The sequence below is a fragment of the Coloeus monedula genome (genome assembly GCF_965178545.1).
Source record: "Coloeus monedula genome assembly, chromosome: 1".
In the NCBI taxonomy this organism is placed as follows: Eukaryota; Metazoa; Chordata; class Aves; order Passeriformes; family Corvidae; genus Coloeus; species Coloeus monedula.
This window is the reverse complement of record NC_138781.1, coordinates 43709108-43734872: the sequence shown is the minus strand read 5'-3', so window position 1 is coordinate 43734872 and position 25765 is coordinate 43709108. Positions and strand designations below refer to the sequence as shown.

The 25765-nt window shown below is 36.7% G+C and overlaps 1 protein-coding gene across 1 annotated transcript in view; it reads right to left on the bottom strand.

Annotated features, from left to right (window-relative positions):
- Positions 1 to 25765, bottom strand: part of NEK11 (NIMA related kinase 11) — a gene marked incomplete at both ends in the record, with an annotated part of 78598 nt that overhangs the window by 40390 nt on the left and 12443 nt on the right. The window contains 9 exon segments of the mRNA XM_082282732.1: positions 591 to 684; positions 2302 to 2421; positions 6083 to 6168; positions 6671 to 6749; positions 6830 to 6979; positions 13900 to 14026; positions 14479 to 14543; positions 19600 to 19721; positions 24766 to 24931. Of these exon segments, the coding sequence (XP_082138858.1) occupies positions 591 to 684; positions 2302 to 2421; positions 6083 to 6168; positions 6671 to 6749; positions 6830 to 6979; positions 13900 to 14026; positions 14479 to 14543; positions 19600 to 19721; positions 24766 to 24931 (1009 nt within the window).

Sequence of the window (25765 nt, the reverse complement as noted above, 5' to 3'; positions counted from 1 at the left end):
TGTGATGAGTTCACCAACTATTTCCAAACTGACCCTAGAATTGGTGTTAGAATTGAACTGGCTCATCTTCTGTTGCAGATAGCTTAAAAGGAAAGGACAATTTTTTCTAGGAGACATTCTAAGCCTTCATTCTTACTAAAACACCGGTTGAAGCATTAACATTCTTAACCAAATGAAAGGAACCCACAGCCATGCCAAATTAGAGTGTTTAAAGGATTACAATTCTAAACATCTTGAAAAGAAATGTATTTTGAACTTCAATGTCATATAGTCAGTAAAAACATTTCAGAGAGCAGCTTTAGATTTAAGAAAGGGTAACTTAAGGGTAAATTAAGAAAGGGTAACTTAAGAAAATAAAACTGCAATGAATAGAGAGCTTGTGGAACCCTATGTGAATAACTGAATGTACTTTGCCTCATCATGGAGCAAGAGGTTCAGCTAAGCAGTCCAGACTTTGATGCACTTCCCAATTATTAGTCTCACTACAGGCCTGTGCCTCTAGTGCTAAAGAAACCATGTGGGAAACAGAAAAGTGTTATACACTGGGGATACACATAAATGAGACCTCCAAAACAACAGCCCATACTTACATGTAGGACATTGACATTCAGCTGCTGAAAATTACGGGACCTGCATTCTTGCATTCTTTTGATATTTTCTTGATATTTTTCTTCTGCCAGCCACCTGTAAATACAGAACACTTGTATTTAGAATGTGATATCAGGGTGTGCACAAAGGGACCTTCTAAAAGCATATGTGGAAAACCAAATTCTGTACTGAGATTTTCATGTTGCCAAATATTCGTGGCATCTACTCAGGTTTTAATGAACACAAAAAGAGATTTCCAACCTTATTTCCAAACACTATTATATTTTACTTTCACAACTTGCATAACATAATTAAGAAATAGTAAATTATTAGTCCCAGTCTTTTCTATTTCTTCCAAAGATCTTAAATACTTTGGGCTTTATTCCGCCATGTAGTGCAGGGACCTTTCAGCTGTAGATAGGCATGCAACATTTGTGTTCTATGAACTCTTCCTCTGGGGGACCATAGTTGTTAACTATGGTTTTCTGTGTGGAACCACTTAAGAGGGGTGCTATATTAAGCACTTTTTCCAGCTTCCATTACTATATTCCCCTTCCATCCATCTCTAGATTTGCACTGCTGGAAGCAGATCTCCTGTCTGAGAAGGTACCGTTTTTGCATTGTTTCCAAAACTTTCAGCCAGTCAGTTGACAATGATCTAGAGCTCAATGTAAATCCATTTTAAAGATTCATGACTGAGAATAAGGTCTGAATATTAATATTGCCTTCATATTAAAAAACAAATATATTTCATTTTGGTTTTGTGGGAAAGAGAAAACGTGAAAATCTCAACAGAAAACATCAAAATGCAAGAAGGCAATGAAAATGAAAACCAAACTAGAACCATCCTGCAAGTAGTATTATTTCTTAATCTCCATTCATTTTTAAAAAGTGAAAGAGACAGACTTCCTATTTATAAATTTCATATTAGTACAAGAATTGGCCTACCATATTACTGAAAGCACCATGCAGAAGAGGTGTTAAATTTAATACTTTCTATACAGTGGTTTCAGTTCAAGGAGGGGTTTGTTTTCTTAAATGAGAATAAATTTATGTAGCAATGCCAGTTAGACACAAGTGCTCTTCAGACATATTTTCCAAAAGGACATGAAGGTCTTAGCTCTTTCCTTCAAATGTGTCATCAAAACAGTATATTCCGGTTTTTATTAAAAACCCCAAACAAAGCCTTTCAGTTGTTTCTCAGATTCCATCAGAAACTGTACCCAATCTCTTCCAAAAATTTTATTATTTCCCACTTAATAAAAAAACCCCATAAGTCATAAAGCCTTTACAACATATCCATTACCCCTTTTTGATCCTTTGACAAGACTATCTATCCTCTGAGCTATTAAATTCTAAAACCTCTGAGGCCAAAACAATTGACAAAAGCTGGATTGTAACTAAACGTCCGACTCCTCAGACCGTGCAATTCTTAACATAACCAGTCATTCAAAAAAAGGCTCCTATTGTAACACATCTGAAAATCTCTCATATACTTATTTAACCAGAAACATGGTACTCAAAGCACCAGTTTTGGGCTAATGTTCTAATTTTTTTCCTACATAAATAATTTGTGCGATTTATTGTCATCCAAAATCCTCATTGACTTTGAGTAGCTGAAGTCCCATTTTATTTTTATTTCTACCTTGAAAATTCTAACTCTCTCATTAGACTATTGGGTGGGGAAAATTGCATGGTTAAGGCACAACTTACTTCAACTTCTTTGCTTTCTCATCTGCAGCGTTTAACTTCCTCAGCCGCATTCGTTCCTGCGGTGTCATTTTCTGTACTTCAGAAAGTTCCTGCAGAGTTTGCAAATGAACTTTCTTCTGCCTGAAATTGAATGCAAGCAAACCCATCTTCATATAAAAATGTAAATATTCAGTATTTTGACTGGATATTGAAACACAGTGACATTTCAAATGGAATAATTAGAAAGCCTCTGGAACTATAGCAGACTAAATAGACTTCAGTTTGGAAAGCAAATGCCTTTTTTAAATTGAAATATTTAAACTTGGATGTATGAAGAACGTGAATCATTTCAGGTGAGGATGGAAAAAGGTAGATTCATCTCCTTAAAAGAATAAATACTGAAGTGCAGTGAAATATTTACCCTGTCAGGCTTCATTATTGGGCATATTCCAAGTACAAAGGCAGTCTTTAAATGAGAGCCATAATACTGCTTGTACATTTCACATTGATTGCTTCAAGCTGTCTAGAACACAAGAGAATATTCATGTGTCTTTAATGACCGATATAATTATCATGTTGTCCCCTTGAATTTCTGGTCCTAATCAATAATAACAGTCCACAGGTAAAATGGTCTCCATAGACGATCTCTGAAAGCTGAGCATGAATTACTGACTTATGTATTTCAGCTGTATTTATTAACAGAGGAGAGCAATATTAGTCGCCCTTTATCAGAAAAAGGACACTAATCTCAGATTTTTATCTCACATACTACAGTAATTAAAAATTAAACCATAGTTTGAAATGTCTTGGCAGTCACATTTCATTTACACAATACATATTAATTATACCAACTATTCATTTCAAATTACTGGTTTTGCTCTTATGAGATAAATTCACTTCTGATAATCTCAGAGCCCTGGCTTGTAACCATACAAATTTTAACACTGCTTCTGGACTATCATTTTGAAATCAGGATTTTAATAAATGAGCAGAGAAGATTTCATTATGTTTTTCAAATAGTGCAAAGATATGAATATTAGTGTGAAATATGAAAGATTAAGGATGAAGACAAGAAGAGTTCAATTATTCATAAGAATGGAACTAACTCTTCAAGTATGAATAATGTAGACATATTTCTTGTCTCCTGTAAAAAACTCTAATTTAGATTAAAAGAATCTCATGGGAAAAAAAGCAATTTTTCATTCAAGTTGAAACTGAACTTGTACAGCCTTATACTTACTTAAATATTTAAAATTTATGACTGGAATGAGAATAGATTAAAGTAAGCCATCAGAGGCCTTTACTAGAAGAAACTAGACTCAACCTTTTTGCTTTACATGGCAAAAAGAATTCCTGGTGAGAAAAAAGAAACATAAAGTAGCAATGGTTGAGGAGAACACCGTAACAATTGTTTGTACACTCACTGAGACTAGAGTATTGCTGCATTACAACAGATGTGGGGAATTCACTATGTTTAATTTTTTTCTCCTCCCCTTTTTCCTCTCTGCCATTTTTCAGGTATTTTTAGTTCATTTTGCCTACCTCTTTAGATCTGGGATAGCAGAAATTATCTGGCATTTTGCTTACAAGTACAGGCAGCTAATGTTCTCAGAAGTACAATGAGAGTCATGATAAGATTATGGCTTCTTGCATATTTCAAACACTTGGGCAAAAATAATCACACTGTAGCACAAGTGAGGATAAGTTACAGTAAAGCTTCTCCTAGGATTTTTTTCTCTAATTGATATTCGGAATTTTAAAACCTCAAGATAAATTGCCATGCATTGCTTCACAATTTATAGGAACTCCGAACCTCTGCACGGAAGCAGACCTTCTATTTCCTTCTAACAATAGTATAAGAGCATGATGTTTGTAGTTAGAACTACTTGCTCTTCCTCTCAGAGACTACAGACTCGCTTTTGAAAAAGCATACTCACAGATTCTGGGATATACATAAATGTCCTTCCCACATGCTAGCTCTGTCAGAAAATTATGTCCATTTGGAAGGCGATGAGACTCAATACATTCAAGCTAATGACAATGGATCAGGTATAGAATACAGTACATATTTTACAAAAATTACAAAGTGGTTTTATCAGTCTGTTCTAGAAGCATGGGGATATTTGAAGTCTGGATATATATTCTGCAGGTAACAATACTGCTTCCCCAAAGCAGATGCAATGGTTTTGGCACGTATAGATCTGAAAACTTGTGCCCACAAGATAAAGGCAAGAATTAAAATCTTCTTGAAGATTCTCATACTCTGTGTTTCAACAAGCATTAAATACTGAATATAATTCAGTTAGAGTTGGCATAGTATCTGGAAAAGATTTCAGTACCCCAAAACTATTCACAGTATATCTTTAAGGAGCATCTCTGTAGTTAACTATTTAATTTGAAAAGGAAGGAATCCTCTCAAAGTTAACTGAATTAACTTGAATATATATATATTGTTTCATTTTACATCCAGGCTTGCAAAGTTCAACAAAGTATTTATATTAAAGGTACCTATTCATACCAAAATGGAAAACTTTGGTCTCACAAACAGACAGAGATTCATCTGTCAACAAGGGACACCAAGGACAGGGATGACAAGTAGAAACCCAAAACACAATTTGCAGAGATGAGAGCCTACAGATACACCACCAGCAGTTAAATTGGATAAAATTATGTACAAAAGACTTTGCTATGCAGAATTCAACTGTCTGTACTCTGTTTCCTCCTACCACTGACAGCAAACTACACTTTGTTTGGAAAAGCTGAAGGTGGTGACCTCTCCTGAAGGGATGCTTGCAAGCAGCAGAATTGGCAGCATCTGGAAAGTGATCACAGCTGCAAAACTGTGGGTCGTGTATGAGAGCAGAGGTCACAAAACACAAAGGTAAAAGTCCTATTGCCTCAAAGGCACTGCCAGTTCCAGATTGTTTTAATCTTCATTGCTGTTACCTAATAACTCAAAACAAATTTCAGAGAGCTATTTATTTAGAGGAATCAAGAAACAGGGATGTTCATTGCTTCCTCACAGGATCACAAACTTCTGGTTTTGTGCTTGCTAGCTCCTAACAGAACAAAACCTGTACAGAAAAGTCAGGGATGGGGAGCAAAGGGGAGGGCGAGTTGCCCATGAAACTGCAGAGCTAATTTACAAAGGCAAAGTTAAAATGTCCGTGCTGGAATTTGCTTTAAACATTGCAGCATTGTAATTTAATGCAATTAATTAATTTAATATATATTTAGTGCCTAAGAGAGAGATCATGTGTGAAGACACTGCTGATGTAAGAGCCACGAAACACCACTACTCTTGATTTCTCACTGTAGTTACAAGATAAAAATAACAGCATCCTACAGAGGTATTAGATGAATATCAGTTTAAGTGTATAAGTTTAAGTGTACGTGCTTTTAGTTTGGTGTCATCTAGGAAACATAGCTTTCACATTCAATTTTTAGTAGGTACAGAAACAGCAGCACTATAAATGATGATGACCTAACTAAAATGACAGCTTAAGCCTCCAAAATTTAAAGACAAAGGTCATGATTTGTACACTGAATTAACATAAACATATACTGCACATGCATGTGCAATTTACACAGTCACATAATAAAAAAATTTCATCAGCAAATCTTTTTTTACTCCCTAAATCTTAATTATGCATCTCTCTAATATGGCTGCTCTTTTGTATTTCTGGGGAATAGGTTTGTCTGAATATAAAGCACTATGAGATTGACACAAGTGTTAATGACATTATTTGGCAACACTGTAATTTCATATACTACTGCCCATAAAACTGTTAAAAATACTTACACAGCACCAAAAATGGGAGCAGTTTCTTTCCGCCAGTTAGGTGCCTTGTCTTTCACAGTCACATTTGTGAACTTGTACTGTATTTTCTGCAAGGAAGTAAAACAGAAGGGGTATCAAGACTTGATGATAAAATTATCCAGAATCTTCAGCTATTACCCAATACCATCCTAATATAAAAACTGCCCGACCCGTTTCCTTCCCCCCCCTTCTTAGAAAGCAGAATAATAGAGGCACTGAAGCCTGGGCAAAAAGAGCAAAAGACAATGGTTTTCACTAAAACTATGACTAACTGGAACAGTTTAGAGATATATACATGCAGGCCCAAGTGATCTACATTTGTTATGCATAAATGTCTGTTTTTCTTATTGCTCATAACATTTAAGAGGGGATACATTCAGCATGTCAAGTGATGAGGGCTTCATTCCTCAGTCATATTTGCACCACAGCTCTGAAAGTCCCTTAGATTAATGTTCCCATGAACAGCTATCAAATTGTTTTTTCCTCAACATGATTTCCCTGCCTCCATTTTGCCTTTGCAAAATACATTCTCAAATGGCAAGTGTACAGCTACTGCTTTTTCTTACATATCTTGAGTTGTTCATCAATATAAGGGGATTTTAGGATCTCTGATGCTGCTGGTCTCAATGAAGAATTCTTACTTAACATGCTGAAACATGAAAAACCAAAAGGAGTAATTAAGCAATTGTTCAAACTCACTAAAACCTGCTAAACAAGAAAATAACATACCTGCATAGCACAGCATTCAGTTTGCTTGGATATCTATCAGGAAGAGAAGGTGTTTCACCTTCCACAATTTTTAACACAACGGATAAAAAATTCTGTCCAGTAAATGCATGGTTTATACAGCCCATCTCATACAAAATGCATCCCAGAGACCTTGAAGAATGAACAAATAGGAATAGTATACATAGTACCTTTGAAAGTCGCATGCATAGTGACATTACAGTAAGTAAAATCTCAATTGTATGCCCTTTTCTTCTGAGAAGGATAGTTCATTATTGTGGTGTCCTTTTCACCTAAAATATTTTTATTCAGATCACAAATTTATAAACAGGATAAATCATCATTCTATTTTCATAAGTACAGGCACAAATTTGTATTCTGTATATAAATATATATAATCATATATATATATTTAAAAATAAAGTAAAATCCAATTATATTAACTACTTTAAATGATTACTCATCAAATGAGGAATAAAAATTTTAATTAGTGACTGGCTGAGAAAACAGTTTAGCAGTGTTTAGACATAGGTCTGGTTACATTTGTTCTGCAAATTAATTTCTGACACCAAACTGAGGCTAAAATTCAATTTCAAATTAAATAATGCCACTTTCGAAGAACAGAAATGCCTTCCAGTGTGATTTCACTAACTTGGTTACATACTCAAAATAGATTATGAAATGAATTTGTACTCAAAGAAATTTGAAAATTCAGATGAGAGTATCATTATCATATTGCAACATATAAAACTAGATTTCCCCAAAATTTTATTTGGAGAAGAAAAGAAGAAATCTGAACACGTAGGTCTGGACATGTACCTAAGGACCAGTGTTAGTTTAAAACCCTTAAAAACCAGGAGGAGTGACTGCAAACAATTTCAAAAGGCTCTCTGGTTTACCATCACCTTAGTCACTGGTCCTAATGGCCATCATAAAAGGTCACCAAGTTGAACATTTTAAAATAAACACTCTCATAATAATTTTACATAATGACTATTCATAACAGTTTGCACTTCAGTTGAGTTCTGTCTGACAAATGATTTTTTAAAAATAGGGGAGTTGAGTTTTGCAGGCTTTGGAGGATGTTCGGTTTTTTTCTCCAGCCAGTGGTCTGACTTGATCAATGATTGACTTGATCAAGGTCATAGAAAATGCTGGTGAGAGCCAGATACAGGTCGAGGCTCATCTCAGTAACCAGTTTAAATATCTTTATATTTGACTGTGGTATTTATAATTTAATCTGTGATTCCAGAAGAAGTAAGAAAATAAAGCATAATGATATGAAATATGTATGGGTGAATGGCTTTCAGGAAAGGGGTATAAACATCTTTGAAAGCAAATAATGAATGAAGTTTCAATTATTCATTTTGGTTAAAAAAGACGAATTGTTTTGGTCCATCTGAAAATAAAAGAACGAGAGCAAATAATTTTAAAGCTGAAACCCAGGCTCTACATACGATGCAAATAAGGAAGAAGAGAGAGAGTCAGTGGGGGGCTCCACTCGCTGGTACTTTTCAAGCAAGTATGTGAAAACCATTAGCAGAGCATTTTTGCTAAGAACCAACTAAAGAACAACTACTGAGGTAAATACATAATTGCCTAGGTTTTTTAAAGATTATAACTGTCAAACAGCTTGCAAACTTTCAAAATCAATAAACGCTAACACACATGATTATCTGTATTTATGATGTATGTTCAAACTCTGAAACAAGATAATTACTACATGAGAAAATACCTAAAGCAAAAGGAACAACAAAAACCCCCTACGCACACAGCATCTGAAAGCACCAAATAAAAATGGAAATCACCCAGAGAGAAGAAAAAAAGAAGAAAAATCCCAACCTGACAGACTGTACTATAACTCCTTTTTGCAGAATCAATCTGTTTTGGAAGCTGCTTGATTCTGGCAGCTAGAAATTGTTTAATGAGACATTAGGAACACAGGATTTGACACATCAGGGAAGCTGATTTATTCATTTAGTTTAGTACTCTGACTACACCTGAGGTGGAGAAAGATGAAAAGAATGCCCAGGGCGTTCTGCTGCAGCCAGGGCTGTGAACCGATTACCCAGGGAAGATCCCATCTGTCCCATGAAAGAAAAAAATAGGAAAAAAAAGTTAATAAGAATGAGGGAAAAAGAATAAGGTTTTTTTCTGCAGGATCTAAATCTTTGAAATTAAATAAATATCTCCTAAGATGGGAAATGCTGCCCCAGGTGCCAGAGCAAGGCTATTTCTTCCCAAGAGAGCTGCTGGGCTGCAAACACCCAAGGAAGTAACTGACAAGCTTTTGGCCCAAAACTCCTTTTCTCAGTTATGTTTCTACGTTTCTGGTCTAAGCACCTTGTAAGGAGCAGGAGGAAATTGCTTCCCAATTCCCATAAGCAATATGCACATGATCCAAACATACAATTTAATTACTTTTATAATCTTAGCCTGCATAAGTGCCAACGTTATAAAATTCTAAAATGGTCATTAAGCCATCCAGCCAGCACATTTGGTTTGACAACTCCCTATATCTATGAATAAGTTTGACAAAGTTCCCAAACAGCAGATAATTTCAGCAGAATTGTGGCATGACCAGTTCACGTTGAAGCTACATACACTCAATTACATCATAAAATGGAGCATCTGGACAGGCTTCAGTGTGTTCTCCCCAGTCTCAACTGACAGTCCCCTAACTTTTCATTCTTAGGAGAAACCACTCTGAGGTTTTTGGTGTTGCTTACATAAACATTGTCATCCTTTTAACACCTTCTGATCTTTTGTAAAAAATGTTAAGGCTCTTCAAAGGTTGCAAGAGCCAAGCTAGCTTTAAATTCAACTCCAAAAGTCAGATAATGTAAATGCATATACCTTCATGGTTTATATCTCTTAATCTGATTTTATCAGAAGGTCTTTACAATTTGTTGGCTTCAGAGTCTGTGAGGAATATGTCTCTGAATTTAATTTCCTCAGCTATTCAATGAGAACTCCCTGCTGCTGTCTCCCCCAGCCCCAGCCCCTCAGCCTCAACATTGCTCCAGTTTTTGATTGTTAATATTAAAGAAAAAGACAAAGTGGGGGAAAAGCACAGACAAGCAAGCACAGTAAAATGAAAGCATCAAGATCTGTGGTGTGGGTAACCCAATTTACCCAAACACAACAGACAAATCATCTGTCAAAATCTGACAGTACTTGATGGAAGACAGTACAATGAATTTACACGTGATTGTGACATTGCTTTGTCTCTGAAAGACAGAAAGAAAGTTATTTATATCTCTCTTACAAAGAATTTGTTAAATCTCTAATGGGAAAAAAAACCTAGTTTTCAACTATTATTTCTGTTATAAGTTTTGTTTCTGAGATGATTTATAACATATAATATGCACAAATCCATTGAAAAGTTCCTGGATGAAGTTTACCTTATATGCTCATATCTTTGAAAAGAAGAGAGAAATGTTATTGCTCATAACTATTTCCTTCAGTTTTCTTGACACATGAAGGCAGTGCCATAGCTCTGGAGGCAGGGGAATGCCAGCCAACCCCCAACAACACCAGTCTCACCAGGGAGTGTGTAAGGGCAGGAAGGGACACCAGGACAGCAGCACAGCAGCGCCTCGGGCTCACGCTGTGCTGGGCTCCCAGTGAGCCCCAATTGCACCCACACACACATCATTGACTGATCCCTGACCTGCCCTGGCCTCTCGGGCTCTCTCTGTCTCAGCTCGGCTGCCGGCACTGCTCTGACTCTTCTCTGTCTGCCAGATCCGTAGGGGGAAGCACTGATGGGAAGAAGCAGTGGTGAACTCATGGCCCGGCCAGTCCAGGCTCAGGGATGCTGAGGAAAACACGTGAGCTAGTTTTAATTTGCCTCCTGTGAATTTAGATTTGACATAAAGCATGCAATAGCAAAGAACTCCAGCCCTGACATTTCAACTGAAGGAAACAGAAATGCTGCCACTTCTCTGAGCCCAACTGCAGAACTTCCATAGGGAAGAGCTGTAAAACACGAAGCGTTTTCCCACCTATTGACCTTGAGCTGTAAAGGACCATACTTCTTGCACCAGCTGCAGCACTGTGGATATTCAAGCCAGTTTTGAAAAGCCAGTTGCAGAACATTTCAGTGAACCTGAAAAGCACAGTGTCTCTTTAGGGCACATCCATAATGCAGCATAAATTAAGGTCTTTCCAATGAACTGGACTGAACAGTGAGAGGACCATGATAACAAGGTGAGAGAGCACTAACTGTCTTTTCCAGAAGATATTTTACATTATCTTATATTTAACATGGGAACACTTGTAAGTCTGAATTTTTGTGTGTGAATTTTTGAGTCCTGCTAGAGATCAGAAGGACAAGTCTGAAGAGAGAATGTCACTTCAGCTACATATAAAAGGCTTGGGCAACTCCTTGAAATTCCTCAGGGATCAACAAACAGGGCTGTTTAACATCTCTGTCAGCAACATGGACAGAGGGACTGAGCATGTCCTCAGCAAGTTTGCTGACAGCAAGCTGTGTGGTATGGTCCACATGCTGGCAGGAAGGGCTGTTATTCAGAGGGACCTTGGCAGACTTGAGAGGTGGGCCCATGCCAACCTTATGGAGTACAAGGCAAATTGCAATGTCCTGCACTTAGGTCACACATACAGACTGGGCAGAGAATGGACTGAAAGCAGGCCCACGGAGAAGGACGTGGGGGATGTTGCTTGATGAAAAGGTCGACATGACTTGGCAACGTGTGCTGACAGCCCAACCACATCTGGGCTGCAACAGAAGCAGTGTGACCAGAAGGCTGAGGAAGGAGATTCTTCCCTCTACTCTACTCTTCTAAGAGCTCACATGGAATACTGCATCAAAATCTGGGCCCTCAAGATGAGAAGGATGCAGAGCTGTTGAAGCAAGTCCAGAAGAGGTACACAAAGATGATCTGAAGGCTGGAACACCCCTTCCATGAAGACAGGCTGAGAGAGTTGGGGCTGTTCAGCCTGGAGAAGAGAAGGCTCCAGGGAGACCTTACAGCACCTTCCAGTACATAAGGGGGGACTGCAGGAGAGCCAGAGAGGGACTTTTTACAAAGGCATGTAATCATAGGACAAGGGGTAACAGCTTCAAATTGAGAGAGAGTTCAAGGCCATGCTGGATGGGGCTTTGAGCAATCTCATCTAGAGGAAGATGTCCCTGCCCATGGCAGGGGGGTTGGAACAAGATGATCTTTAAGGGCCCTTCCAACCCCAACCATTCTATGAGTCTTTGATTCTTCATGAGCAACTGAACTTCCTGCATAGTGGCCCAAGGACTTAATCTCACCTGGAGCCTCCAGGGCGGGCTCCCCTGTATGCTCAGGGTCCTCTTGCATTTTGGCCCCTGTTAAATGGGGACAGTAAAAAAAACCCCAATCAAATAGAATCACTATTAAAAGAGCAAAAGATGAAATAATGAGAGTATCAATCAAACATATGAGTCCTGATGAAAAGAGTTTCCTGGCTCAAAAAAAGAAAGGGTTTGTGGGCTGGGGAACTACTGAGTCAGGGCACACCTCCTCCTTAGTGCCCCTACAGTGAGGGCCAAGAAGCTCCTACTGAAGGCAGTTTCACCCTCAGATGAGTGCTCTTGGTAATGCTTTGGAAAGATTACAAAAACCAGAAAGTACAGCAGAACGCTGGTAGCTACTGACTTTGGGATGGGGGACGTTTTTCTGCATTTTTGTAAATTTTGAAAGGGTGATCAACACATCATTTATAAAAAATATTGGACCAAATTCTGTTTGTGTTTACTCTATACAACTTCAATGACCTATGTGGACTGACACTAGTAACCACAAATAGAACTTAAACACGTATTTTACTTTCTATTTGCACTGCAATAAAAGAAATTATTTCTCACAATAGAAGACCACAAAAGGCAGGCTTCCCTGACTATTCATTTGTTCTGACATCTTTTGAAATCTTCTCCCAATATATTTTTATTGACTACATGTATTAACTGATATTTGCTACGGATGAACAAGAGAGAATCTGACATCAAATCCATGAGATGAGATTCCTGACATATCCATTGGCTGGACTGAATATGTCAACTGTGAAAAATGGTTGCTACCATCTGAAAATACAGATGACTGTTCTCCACTTTCAGAAATATATCCTGCAGTCACAAGTATATTTTGAAAAGGCAGAACTGAGAGTAAATTAACAAGCAATCAAAGTATATTCCAGTGGCCACATGTTTTACAAAGGAACTTCCCTGGTTTGGAATATTTATAAAAAATGAATCTTCTGATATACACACCTACAGGGAAAAAAAAAAACCAACAGAACACCTCATAAAAGAAACAAAGCCCCTTAAATAAAATACTATGACAAAATCTAAAAACGCAACACTTTTAGCTATTATCTTAAAACATGACATGTTTAAGACAGACATACAAACAAGCCAGATATTTTCCCCATCCAAAAAAATTGTTGTCCATCTTAGCTTGGAAGAGTACCTCATACCTAAAAGTTTCCTAAAGTCTTTCAACAGATCTCAGCTTCTAGACCTGATTCTCTAATCATCACCTCAGAAGTCCTGATCTCAAGAATTTGTGACATCTAAATGCAGAACTGACACTTTTCTTTCTACCTTTGAGCCTCATAAAACCGAGTGCCTTTTGTTTCTGTTTTAACACTGCAGTTATTCTCATTTTCAACTCCATTTCCAAATACTTTATTGCTTTTAACATTTGCCCCTGTTTTTAAATTTAGTTCCTAAGAAGGTCCTTCTATCTTCTCAGCCAGAATCACTCTGCTCATCCACCCAAAGTTTCACAGAAAGTTGCTTCTTTCAACTCATCTCTCTCAACACGAGAAAAAAAGAGACTTCCCTCTTCCTAGAAAAACCTGAACTTTGTCTACAATCATCCTGTATCACATCAGAGACTGGATCTGAATTTTACTCTCCTTTAAAGTCTCAGATAACTGACTAAAAAAAAGCCAACTACAGGCTTCTTAACACAAGTGGCAAGGCCTCAGATTGCAACATTTGATTCAAATGTCTTGAAATAGTTTTAGTGGGGATAAATGCCTAATCCAACCAAAATAGCATTCTAACTACTCACCAAATGTCAGATTTTGTATTATATCCCTGGTGCTTCAGTACTTCTGGACTCATGTAGTATGGTGTCCCAGTAAAAGTAGTTGCAAGATCACATGAACCCATCAAAAGACAAGAAACTCCAAAATCTCCTAAAAATATTAGTAGAAACAATAATCTATTAATATAACTATACATCTATTCATATAAACTTTTTTTGTTTATTGTTAGACATGATAAAATGACTGTACGTCCAGAAAATTCTGCTAGTATTTAAAAAAAGAGGAAAAACAATTTTCCGTAATTCTTCAAAATAAAAACATATCACGGAACAATGTGGGTTTGAAGAGGCTTCACAAGGTCTTCTGATTCAAATCCCTAGCTCAAAGCAAGTTACATGGGGCTGCTCAGGTGCAGGTCCAGCCAAGCCTGAAGCATCCTCAAAGCTAGAGATTTCACTGCCTCTCCTCTGTCTGACTGTCAAATAAATGTTTGACCACAAATCAAAATGCTATTTCTTTTAATCTCCTTATTGACAAAATGTCTGCTGGACTGTTCTATCACATGAAAATAAATATATCTTTAAAAAGTATGGAAGTCTCACCAATTTTAAGAAGATTATCTTTCAAAAATATATTCTTGGCTTTCAAATCCCTGTGAAGTATCCATCTGGAATAGAAAAGGAAATTCAGCCTCATCCAACTGGAAGCATTCAGAGGCACATATTAAGTATTTTAGGTATTTAACTTCAGCCCTTTTCAGAAAGACCAGCCCACCATTGCTACCATCTAACTCTGCCAGTGACAATCCACAGACGATGGCATTAAGGAGCTTCATATACACACAGAGAGGTGCATCACGGGCACCCACATGAAGGGTGAGAGCCTAAACAGGGTAATAAAAATGTACCTGGGGATCCCAGCTTAAGAATATAGATACAGACACAGCATGAGCTGCAGAGGAAGGGAGAAAGGCAAGTTTTCCTATCGGACTCGCCTTAAAAGCATTACATCTTATTTTCTGCCAGGAGAACGAGATGCCTCACAAGAGAATAAGGGATGAGAAAAACAGAAATAAGAGCTTCTCAAAGCTAAGAGAAGACTCCTGAAGCAAAAATATTACTTCAAAGACAAATATGTATATAGCCTAAGCTAGTAGTTCAATTTTTTACAGTAACAGTGTGGAAGATGAAAGAATTTTACAAAGACAAAGATGAAAAGAAACAGAACAATTAGCTTTTACAGACTTATTTTTCCATCAGAGTTTGAAAAAAACATCATGAGCTACACACCATGTAAGGATATACAGAATCATCTTAATTTCTATAAATCTTACATGTGTGATAGTAGTTCTGCAGCCCCTTAGGAAAACAAAGTATCTCTACAGTATACAAAACATATTCTCAACTTATTCTTGTTAATAACACTTCCAAAAGCATTGTTCCCTGTAACCTCGCCTAAACTAGAATTCCTCCACTTTTAAAATGATTGCCAGCACATAGGATTAGTCATCAGCTCTGCTCAGGAGGTTAGAAGAGCATTTGGTACATACTGGCTACAGAAACTGTATTTGGTAACACAAATACAGTTGTCATTCAGCCATTTAGATCATGTAAAGAAAGAAACTGATGCTCTAAGATTCTTGAGACGTGGGCAGGAAAAACAAATATAATACTCAACTTAAATTTTTTTTGAGCAATCCTTAAGTATTATCTCAAATTTGAATTATTAAAGTCTTAGGCATTGACATAATGAAATTATTTCCAAAATAGTTTCTATATTAAGATTAGAAAATACGCATTCTGCAGCAGAATTTAAATACACAATTTCGTCCCCAACTGATTTGAAAATATTTTTTGCAAAAAGAGGAAAAAATATGTAACTCAATATACTCAGTTCAAAAATGGGAAAAAAGCCATGAAAAATAATACTAGAATTCATTGCAGTATGTACGTAGACTGGGCATGAAAAAGAAACATTTCTATTTTTATGGGTCAAGAAAAAGAGTTCTTCACATTCTTATAGCAATTTTTTTCACTTCTTTTTCTTTCAATTTTTTGTCCTGAAAGTAATGCCTTTACTTTCATTAGAAAAAGGTTTGCACATTGAGAAAAATTGAAGTTTTATTCAGTATGTCTCCACTCATGTTTATAAAGTATTGTTTATAAATAATTTGTTCTCTATTTGACAACTTCTGTGAGCAATATGCACACACTCATATATTATATCAGTAAGGAAATTAAACTGAGGTGATATTTATTATTCTTCCATAAGTATATATATGTATATATATATATATACACACACACAGAGAGAGTTTTACAGACATCTTGTTGGGTTAATTTAGATTCACAAGGACTAGTCTTAACATTCATCACACAGATCCTTTCAAAGAACTTGCTTTCACTGCATTAACTTATTCTTGCACAGTTTCTGAGCACTGGTGGGTTTCAATGTTCTTTTAAAAGTACTCCTTTATAGAAACATAACCACAGAATTTCTGAAGCTGAAATTTTCCTGAATATCTATTATTTTAATAACAGGTATCTTGAAGTATAAAAACGATCCAGAAAGCTTTCAGTAGCATATTATTTGAAAAGGAGATGAAAAGATGCTTGGGTCACATTAGTTTGAATTACAGTGTAATGCTAATATAATTTTGCAACATATTGATGAAAATGTTATGTATTTTAGTTGCATTACCAATAATTGTAAGATTAATATGACAAAGAAATATTTGGGGTGATTTTTTGAGTTTTCCATGATGATATCTCTCACTGCAATGCAACTCATTCTGCCATGATATGTCAGAAGATAAACAAGGTACCAGCAGAAACCTTACCTGAAAAGAATACTTTAATACTAGTAAGAAAATAATATCAAGCCTGCACTGTGAATCCAGTTAAAGAAAGAGAGCAACTTTTTTATTGTAGGATGAGACAGACCTATAAAGGCAACATGAATTAACTGGGCTCCAGCAAAACTTCACTTGATGGACACTGAAGCAGTTATTGAGTGGTTATTTTGGGTAGAAATTAACACTTACTTAAGGACATTTTCAAATCTGGGCCGTAAGTATACCCATATCTGGGTTCTGTAGAGTACCTGCTTGTTGTTTCATAGTCATAAAAGAACAAGACAAGCCCTGAGCAGTGGGCAGACTCCTTGAATGAAGCTTTGCCTGCAACAGAACGAGCCGCAAGTGAAGGTGAGGGAAGCTGAAGTTATTACTGCTGTGAAATCTTGTGCAGTTAATTTCTCTTTACTCTATCTGAAGAACTCTGCAGAGGAGTAAGAGGTTCTGTGTAAGTCTGAACCCTGTATTATCTGCTGTTTGCATAATGAGTAACCTTATAAAAAGCTGTGTTCACAAATTCTTCACAAAGATTAGCAAAATGATGGGTAACATAATGGTCAGCTGTATTCAAATTGAGGTTAATCAATCAGTGGCCTCATTGCCTGATTGCTGTGGGATTAATTTTGTGCCCTGACATGTGATGGGCTACGTGTATTATGAGAGACTACAGGATGGTTTCATGCTAAAAGCCTCCATCTAGATCAGACCACTGAATTGTGTTGTCTCTCTTTTATTTCTCCCTTTGTTTATAACAAAGACAGATAAGGATTGAATCTGTTTATTTCTAGATAACTTTGTTTTCAAGTTTCAAATTTAAAAAAAAAAATCAAGATCAAGTTTCCAGCATAAGAGTTTTCACAAAGAGTGGAAGTTCAATTAAAGTTGTGCAAGAAGGACAAGTGAATAGTCTATATTTAAAACCATAATTTTTGATGCTCTGGAAAAAGACTCCTGTCCACAGCAGCTGAGATTTCTTAGGAATGGCTTGGGGAAGAACCAACCCACAGGTTGTAAACGCTTCAAGCTTCTAATTCTAAGGAAAAGCTTTCTTTGCATTAGAACACAATTCAAACATATACTACAGCTTTTTTCCATGTCAGTAGAGAAGAAGTCATGCATGACTCTTCTACACAGAAACAGAGGGCTGTTATTATGTTTTAGGATTTCAAATTTCTGCAGGTAGTTTTAAATTCTTTTAAGCCTAACCTTTTCCATTTAAGCTATTGTTTGACTCTATACTAGTAAGAAAAAGGTTAAATTTTGTAATGTACATACAACCAAATAACATAAAATACAAATAAATATATAAAAAATAAAACCATCACGTTATTTGTAAGTGTCTGGAGAGGTACTATTAGCTATGATTGAAAAGGACAAAATGCAATGATGTTTGGAAAATCAAATTGCTTTAAATGAAGAATTAACTGACTTCTCAGGAAACCAAATTTTATATACCTATTTACCAAATTAAGTTTATTTTTAGGATCCTATTTGATTTTAAAGATTTGTTTGAGAACAAGTAGAAGATAAGTAAAATGGAGAGAAGAGTAGAAAAGAGGGACACATGGGAAAAACGAGAGATAAAAGAGGCATAAGGAAATACAGAAAATGAAAGACAAAAAGAATAACTCATAGCATAAAATAAAATAGTTCAGTTGGAAGGGGCCTACAATGACCATGAGTCCAAATGCAATGTTTATATTATTATTCTGCATTATTCTGCACAAAGCATCTTCTAAACACATATGTTAAAGTAAGGATTTCTCCAAAAGGGGACTTTCCAGGGTACCGAAACTTTTAATGATAAGTTGTTAAATTGAAGTTCAAGATGTCAGGATTTTTATTTCCATCTCCCTCTGTCCTTTTGGTCTGAGGTGAATGCTGAAGAGGCAAAGCATCCCAAGAGAGTTCTCTTCATGTCCTCCCATCACTGGAAGGGCAGCATTTCATGTACAAGTCCTAAATAAATTGGCATTTAGGAACAAAAATGCCCTTGCATCTTGGACAGCAATTCACTCTGCCCTTTTCCCTCACAGTCTGACAGTTGAAAAAACTCATTAGGCATCCATTAGTTTAGGTCAAACACATCCCACACACTTAACTTCAGGTCAGCTCAGGAACGGTTGTTCTTCATAACAGGTGACTTCTCTACCTACTGCTCGGTTTCACCTAAAATTCAGGCAAACAAAGGATGATGCAGAAAAGGGACCAGACAAGCACTGTACATGTCCAGCACACTGGCAGCAAGGGAAATCTTTCCATCACTGCAGTCAGCCTGCCAAATCACACTGCAGACAAGAGCTACACTCATGGAGATGATGAGGTAGGCAACCATTTATATACACTACCCCTGCTCCAATCATGTGTGATCTCCTCATATCTGGACAACCTGCAGTAATTTTTTAAGTTAATCTTTGATGTGCTGTTAAAAGTGCTGTCTCTTTTCAAAGAATGCATGTATGTAACTCCACTGATTTTACTGGGAGTCCATCAAGCCTATCTATTGGATGCTTCACAGTAAATACGTGCAGGGCATGCTTCTTGACTCCCCTTTAAAAAGATGACTTAGTTTTAACATTTTAATCCATTTTCTTCTAACAATATTGAACTATTTCTACTGTGCTCCATACTCCATTTGGCTCTTTTAAAAAAGTGTGTCTAATGCTGGAAGACATCTACCATTGTCATGCTAAAAGATAGAATGTACAATGTTCCTGCAGGATAGGTAATTAATTACACTTGAGGTATCTGACATATACTAACTACAATAGTTTGGTGAACAGAACTTTCATTTCTGTTTGAGTACCTCCAACTAGTCAGTAAGTCCATTCACTCCCCTCCCAAGCTAAATGTTCTCATATCAAATGACTGTACCCTATGCATATAGTCGACTCCGAGTAACAACTGTATAAACCAGTCTATTACTTGACTTTGAGTGAACATCTTCCCAGAATCTTTGTACTCTTGAATTTTAAAGTCTAGATCTCCACCCTGAAAAATATCACAATATATTTGTACAATTAAAGTAAGTTTTCAAAATGCTATGTCCCTCATCATAGTACAGGACCCCACTTCCTTAGACCTTCAGGCATCCTATCATGTAGGTCTGTAAAATCAACATATGCATGTGAATTCTGAACTCTGCCAGCACCAAAAGCATACACGAGTGAGGATCAAAATGGTGTTAACCAGTCTGGCTTCATAGTTTTCTCTTAGTGTTACACAAGATCAGCAAAGTTTTCAACTGCTCTTACTTCATGTCACCCGACTTCAGCATCTGAGCTGGTCACCCTCAAACTTTACAGTCAACACAAAGGAACACACACCTGTATAGTGCAATTATCTCTGCCATCCAGTTGCCTGCCTTAGAAGGGATGGATCATGTTGTAGAAACACTATTTCCCTGCAAAGATTTATGATGAGGGCCTACATTGACTGGCTAATATATAGACACCCAGGTAAGTAAAATTAATCTGTCCCAATTGGTCTAAATAAGTTCATGAATTTAAGAAAAGCATTTCCACTCCAGTCAAACATTGCACAGTCAAGAGACACTCTTTTATTATGTTATAATAACCATGTCAGCATCAAAGAAACCATGTTGTTCTCTTAAGAATTAAAATACTGTCTCTTTAATTATGATACTTTGCCCTCTTTCAAACTCACTTTTGCCAGAAACAAAGCAGACTTAAAGCCTCAAGAATATGTAGCATGTGTTATTGTGATACTCCATTAAAATAACAATTGATCTTGAAGGAGCACTAGGAATGGAACAATGTAGAATGGACACACAGCAGAGAGTGCCAATAAAATAGAAAATATTTCCAGAAAAAGACTACTTGAAAACTGTAATCCAGATAGCTGGAAATATCAGTTGCACAACAACGTGATGAAAGAGGATTTTGAGGAGACTTCCAGGAAAACCATTCTTTTTGCTCAAAAATACACAGATGGTGGTCAGCTGATTGTTTATCCAGTTTATAAAATAAATTCATTTTGTCTACAAGAATGCACACATATTAATGGTAAGCAATGTGTTGAGGTAACTAACCCCAGAGCAAAGGGACTGTGAGTCTGACTACAGTCTAGTGACTGATTACCTTACATCAGGAGAGCTTATTTGCCATAAATCGTTACTTTTACATTGTACATTCTACATAAAATCAGAAGATTTATGTGCCATATACAAGAAACTATTTCACCTGTACGACTGAACCAGTATCATTTTCCATCATCAACCCTTTATTCCTCTGCACTGTTGACTCTCACCATTTTATGATGTCTTCAGCATTTCTTGTTTTTCTGTTCCAAACACCACAGTGCCTCATACTGCTGCTACAAAATAAGCAGATTCTGTCCTTGCAGATCTATATCATGTGCTTCTGACATGAGTTTACAGTAATTTCTATGGCCTTTCTTATTCTAAGTTACAACATTCAGAAGTCAGTGTGTTAAAACAAAGCAAAACTGTTTTGTCATCTATCAAAAATGTTCCCTGACAATGTCCTGCAATTTTTTAATTGAAATGTCTGAATCATCTCATTCACTAGGGAAGGGAATATGGGTTCAGCTCTCCATCTGCTGCCCTGCTGCAGCCCAGAGAGAAGCTCTTCTGGGAACTTGGAACTCTCCGCAGCTGCTTCCCTTTTGCAACTCCAAATGTTCAGCAGCTTCCCCCTGGTTGCTTGCAGCAGAGAAGAGGAAGGAAAGAAAAATTGGTGCTGGGTACTCCATTGCATGGCAACCAGATGGGCTGTGCCTGAATCTACTCATGCACCTCAAAAACAGTGAGTCATTATTATAAAATAAACTGTTCCAGACAGATGCCCCAGACCATCCAGAGCCCAGGACTGAGGGGGTGCTCAAATGTGTCAGCTGGCTGCTGGCCTCAAGGGACTGTGTACTATCCAGGTGAGGACAGATGAAGTGCAGCAGGCTCCAAACACCATTTCTCCCTGTCCCAATGTGTGCCCTCTCACAATAAGACATTGCCATGAAAAATGCAAAGAAAAGTAAGTGCAGGACCTACAGAGTTAGGGCAGTGAATACTCTGAAGCTGAGGGACAATTCCTGCAAGAGGTCTAAGGAGAACAAAAGAAGCTGAATAAAGCACTACATGTGCCCTCACATAACTGCATAGTTTTTACCTTCAGGAAGGGAAGAGTGGTCTCAATATCCTACAATTAATTTAACTTTGAGTCTAAAAAAAGGAAAACAAAAACACATCATAAAAGATTGCTGAAATACTGCTGCTGTGAAACTCTGAAAAAATTTGTCGACCCAATTTAGCATTTTGCAAGGTCAGTATAATGAAATTCATGAGGAATTCAACAATTTAACAAATTAGGTGCATATGGAGTTTCCAAGCTGCAGTTTCTGTTTAAATATCAAGACTATCAAACACACCAGTAAATTATTTAAAACAGCTTAGCATCTAGAGCTGATAACGTGAACAGGCATTGACTGCTTTAGTTATTCCTTTTGCTCAGATTTCCTTAGCATATGTGTACTCACACCACAGCTGAGACCGCAGTCAAGAGACATAAATAATTGTCTGGGGGAACGTACAACCAGTTCTGCCTTATAAAATATTACAATGATATCACTTTTAAAGTAACTGCCTTGTAAAAACTGTATTTTATTGAAGTCCAATTTATATCACAAAATGAAATCCAAGGTTCATTAAGGCATCTTTGTTTGAAATCAGTGTTAGTTGATAATGTTTATATTACCCACAAGATCTTGAACTGAGGAAAGTGTCTAAGAAGCTCAACAAGTACGATAAAACAGAACACATATACTTATTTTCTATAAGTTTGATTAAATTTAGTTGTAATAAAAGATGTCAAGCTGAGCAACGGAGATCAATGCTCTCTGTTTTTCTTTCACAGGAGAAGGTATAGCACAGGGCAGCTGCACTGGAGGCTCCCTCTATGCTACTCATGCAAGAATGAACAAAGCACCGTGGCTAATGAATAAGTCACAGTACTTTGGAGAAAACAGAATAAAGCTCAGGGGGGTAGTTCCGTTCCCATGCCAACTTAATGTGTGCTCTTTGTTTTGAGTCTGCCCAAGAGTACCAATTACTGCCAATCTGGTAATTATTCTATGCATGAAAAACTGAATGTACTAGACCTCCAAACAAGGATCAGGTAGCACTACATTTTTCTCGTTCTCAATTTATGCATGATTTAAACAGGCATCTTTTAGGTCAAAAGACCCAAATCCCACCACATACAAAGGCGGGTTATAAATAAGTAAATACAAAAGTATTTATCTGGAAATACTCCCCTTAAAACAGAAAAGAAACTGTATAGCAATGTGTGCAACTTTGCTTTGTACTTGTCTGAATAGTCGATGAAATATATTGTAATGGCTTAAATGCAACGCTACCACAGAACGTGTCCTTTGGGAAAAAGTCAGCAGCACATCCTATTGGGCCAAGTATCATCCTGACCTCACCTAGCAGATTCAAAACTGAAAAGATTCAGTGCATAACCAGTGAACCCATTTCCTCTTCCTTCATTTGCCTTGCTCTAATACATTGTTTGAGGATGTGACTCCCAGATCATAGGGTAACTCTGTATCAAAACATTTTCATGCAGGGTAGTTAATACCGCCTGCATAAAAAACCCTAAAACTCCAAGGAGTCATGCTTGCGATTACTATCATTTTATTCTTTTATTCACCTATAACTTTATGCCAAATGAACAAAAATTTTTTCAAAAGAGAGTAAAAAGCAGTGGATAGATAAAAGATGCTATAGTGCTGCTGAAACAGGTTCCTTTATTCCTACATGTTTAACTGATCTGGTATTGGGCCACTTTGAACTGCTAGTAGAGAGAAAATTATGAGTGCATGGTAATGGCTGGACTAGATCAGAATAATCCTTCAGTTCTGAGCTCTGGATTTCCTTGAAGATTTGACAATATTTTCAAACCCCAGCTGTCAGACATTCAGGGAATGGTACAAAAAGCTCCTGCATGGGTGTTAAAACAGTATATGAACAAATACTCAGATTGTATCACAGAATTGAACATTTCAGATTTAATTTTTAAATATCACAGCAAAAAATATGCATTTTACTGTCATCAAATAAAGCTTCTAAGGAAGAAATAACTGACAGGAATGGTACTTGTTTAATTATTCCCATGAAAGCTACATTCTTGAAGAAATTTGATTAGTTAAATCAAATCTGATTTGTGGACAGGTAACCCAGTAGTCTAAGTTCATTATCTTCCAAAGCATTTCAGCATGTCTAGCAGAGCACAACTAAAGAGTTTGCTTCACAGTTTCATTAAAAGATCACTTTATGTATGACAGATTTTTTTGAAAGAGCACATCTATATTTAATACAAAGTAGGCACTTGTTTAATATAAACTACTAAAAACTGGCTTAAATATGTTTAAATTCTTATTTGAAAGCTTTAAGACAGATTTCAGCAGTATGTTCTTAAACCAAATGCTGGAGTCAAAAAATGAATGGTAACTATATCCTGATTTAATATTTGTTATATCCACTACACTCTGGTCTTTGACTCACACTGGTTTTCATTTTATAAAGGCAATGCTGCTGCCAAACTCATCACCCATATGATCAGGCTTAAGCTTCTTGTAATTATCTCCAAATCACAAGTGAGTTTTCCCTTCCTCATTTATACCAGATTTTATACCGTGCCCCCACACCCCCAATCTCAATCTCTCTCACCTATCAGTAGCACACAAGTGGTCCAGCCTTTCTGAGTTCTCCCACAGATCCAGCAGTGTGTCTGCATTTAAGCCTTTCTTGTAACACTTGTAATACCAAATGAACTTGCACTTAAAATTACCTATTTCTTCTTCAGTGGTTTGTTCATCTGTGAGTCTCACAGGAGCAGATAACACTCCTTATCTGAAAGGAACACACCTAACAAGTAGAAGGTGCTGCCACAAGCAACAAATAAAGACTAAAGTTCAAACTAAAACATTTTATAAAATGGCTTCTTAGAAGACCCCATTTTAATACACACACTCTGTCAAATTTCTTCAGTCTCACCTCACAATATTCAGTGATAATGCAGAAACTATCTCGCTCCACAAAGCTTGCATAAAATTTGACAATGGCTGGATGGTCTAATTTAGAAAGTAGTTGTGCTTCCAGATTTGCTTCAACTGTTTCATTAGGCTTTAGGTTTCCAACAGAGATTTCCTTTAGGACCTTTCTAGAGGAAAAAAAAGAGAAATATTTATATTAATAAAACCAGAAAAATATAAAAATACGTAACATTCAAAACCCCATCAAAATTTCCTTATATGAAAAATAGTAACATTGACCAAATATTGGCAACATCAAATGATGAGGCAAATACGGGTAAACAAAGAGAATGCATTAAAAATCAAACAAATATGCTCGTCGCCATATATACTAAGAAACATATTAAAAATACTGTTTTGAAATATTTCTCCCACTAATTACCTACTGCACTGTTTTCTTTATAACATGTTTTCAGTGCCATGGATTACTGCGTAATAACAAACATAAATAAAAAATTAAATCTAAGTGATTTCAAACCCATTCAGAGCATAGGGTCAAGACTCATACATGAAATAAGGAGTAGCAAGAAACTGAATTTGCAGCTTCTGCCCAAGTCTCTCCAAGGAGGCATGAGAAAAATCACAGAGAATAATATTTCTGTGGCTGTTTTTCCGGTGATAAACTCAGGCTGTCCATTTTTTTTTTCTAAAGATCAGCCTGTCCTTCACCTGAGCACATAAGTGAACAGTACAAATCTAGATTTGGGGCTGGAAACTAATTATACTGTTGCAATGAATTCTAATCCTTTAGTATTTAACGTTTATTTAGGGAGACCCTAAATCCCCTGGAAAAGGCGGGAAAAATGTAGGGATTCTTCATATTCTTCAACCTTAATACATGAATGTGCCATAGGAGAATTTGTAGTTCAGAATTATCTCTATACAGAAGTTGGAATAGGGCAGTTTACTGTTAACTTGACCTGGAAAAAACCCTCAGTGCAGGGCACTATAACAAAGCATAT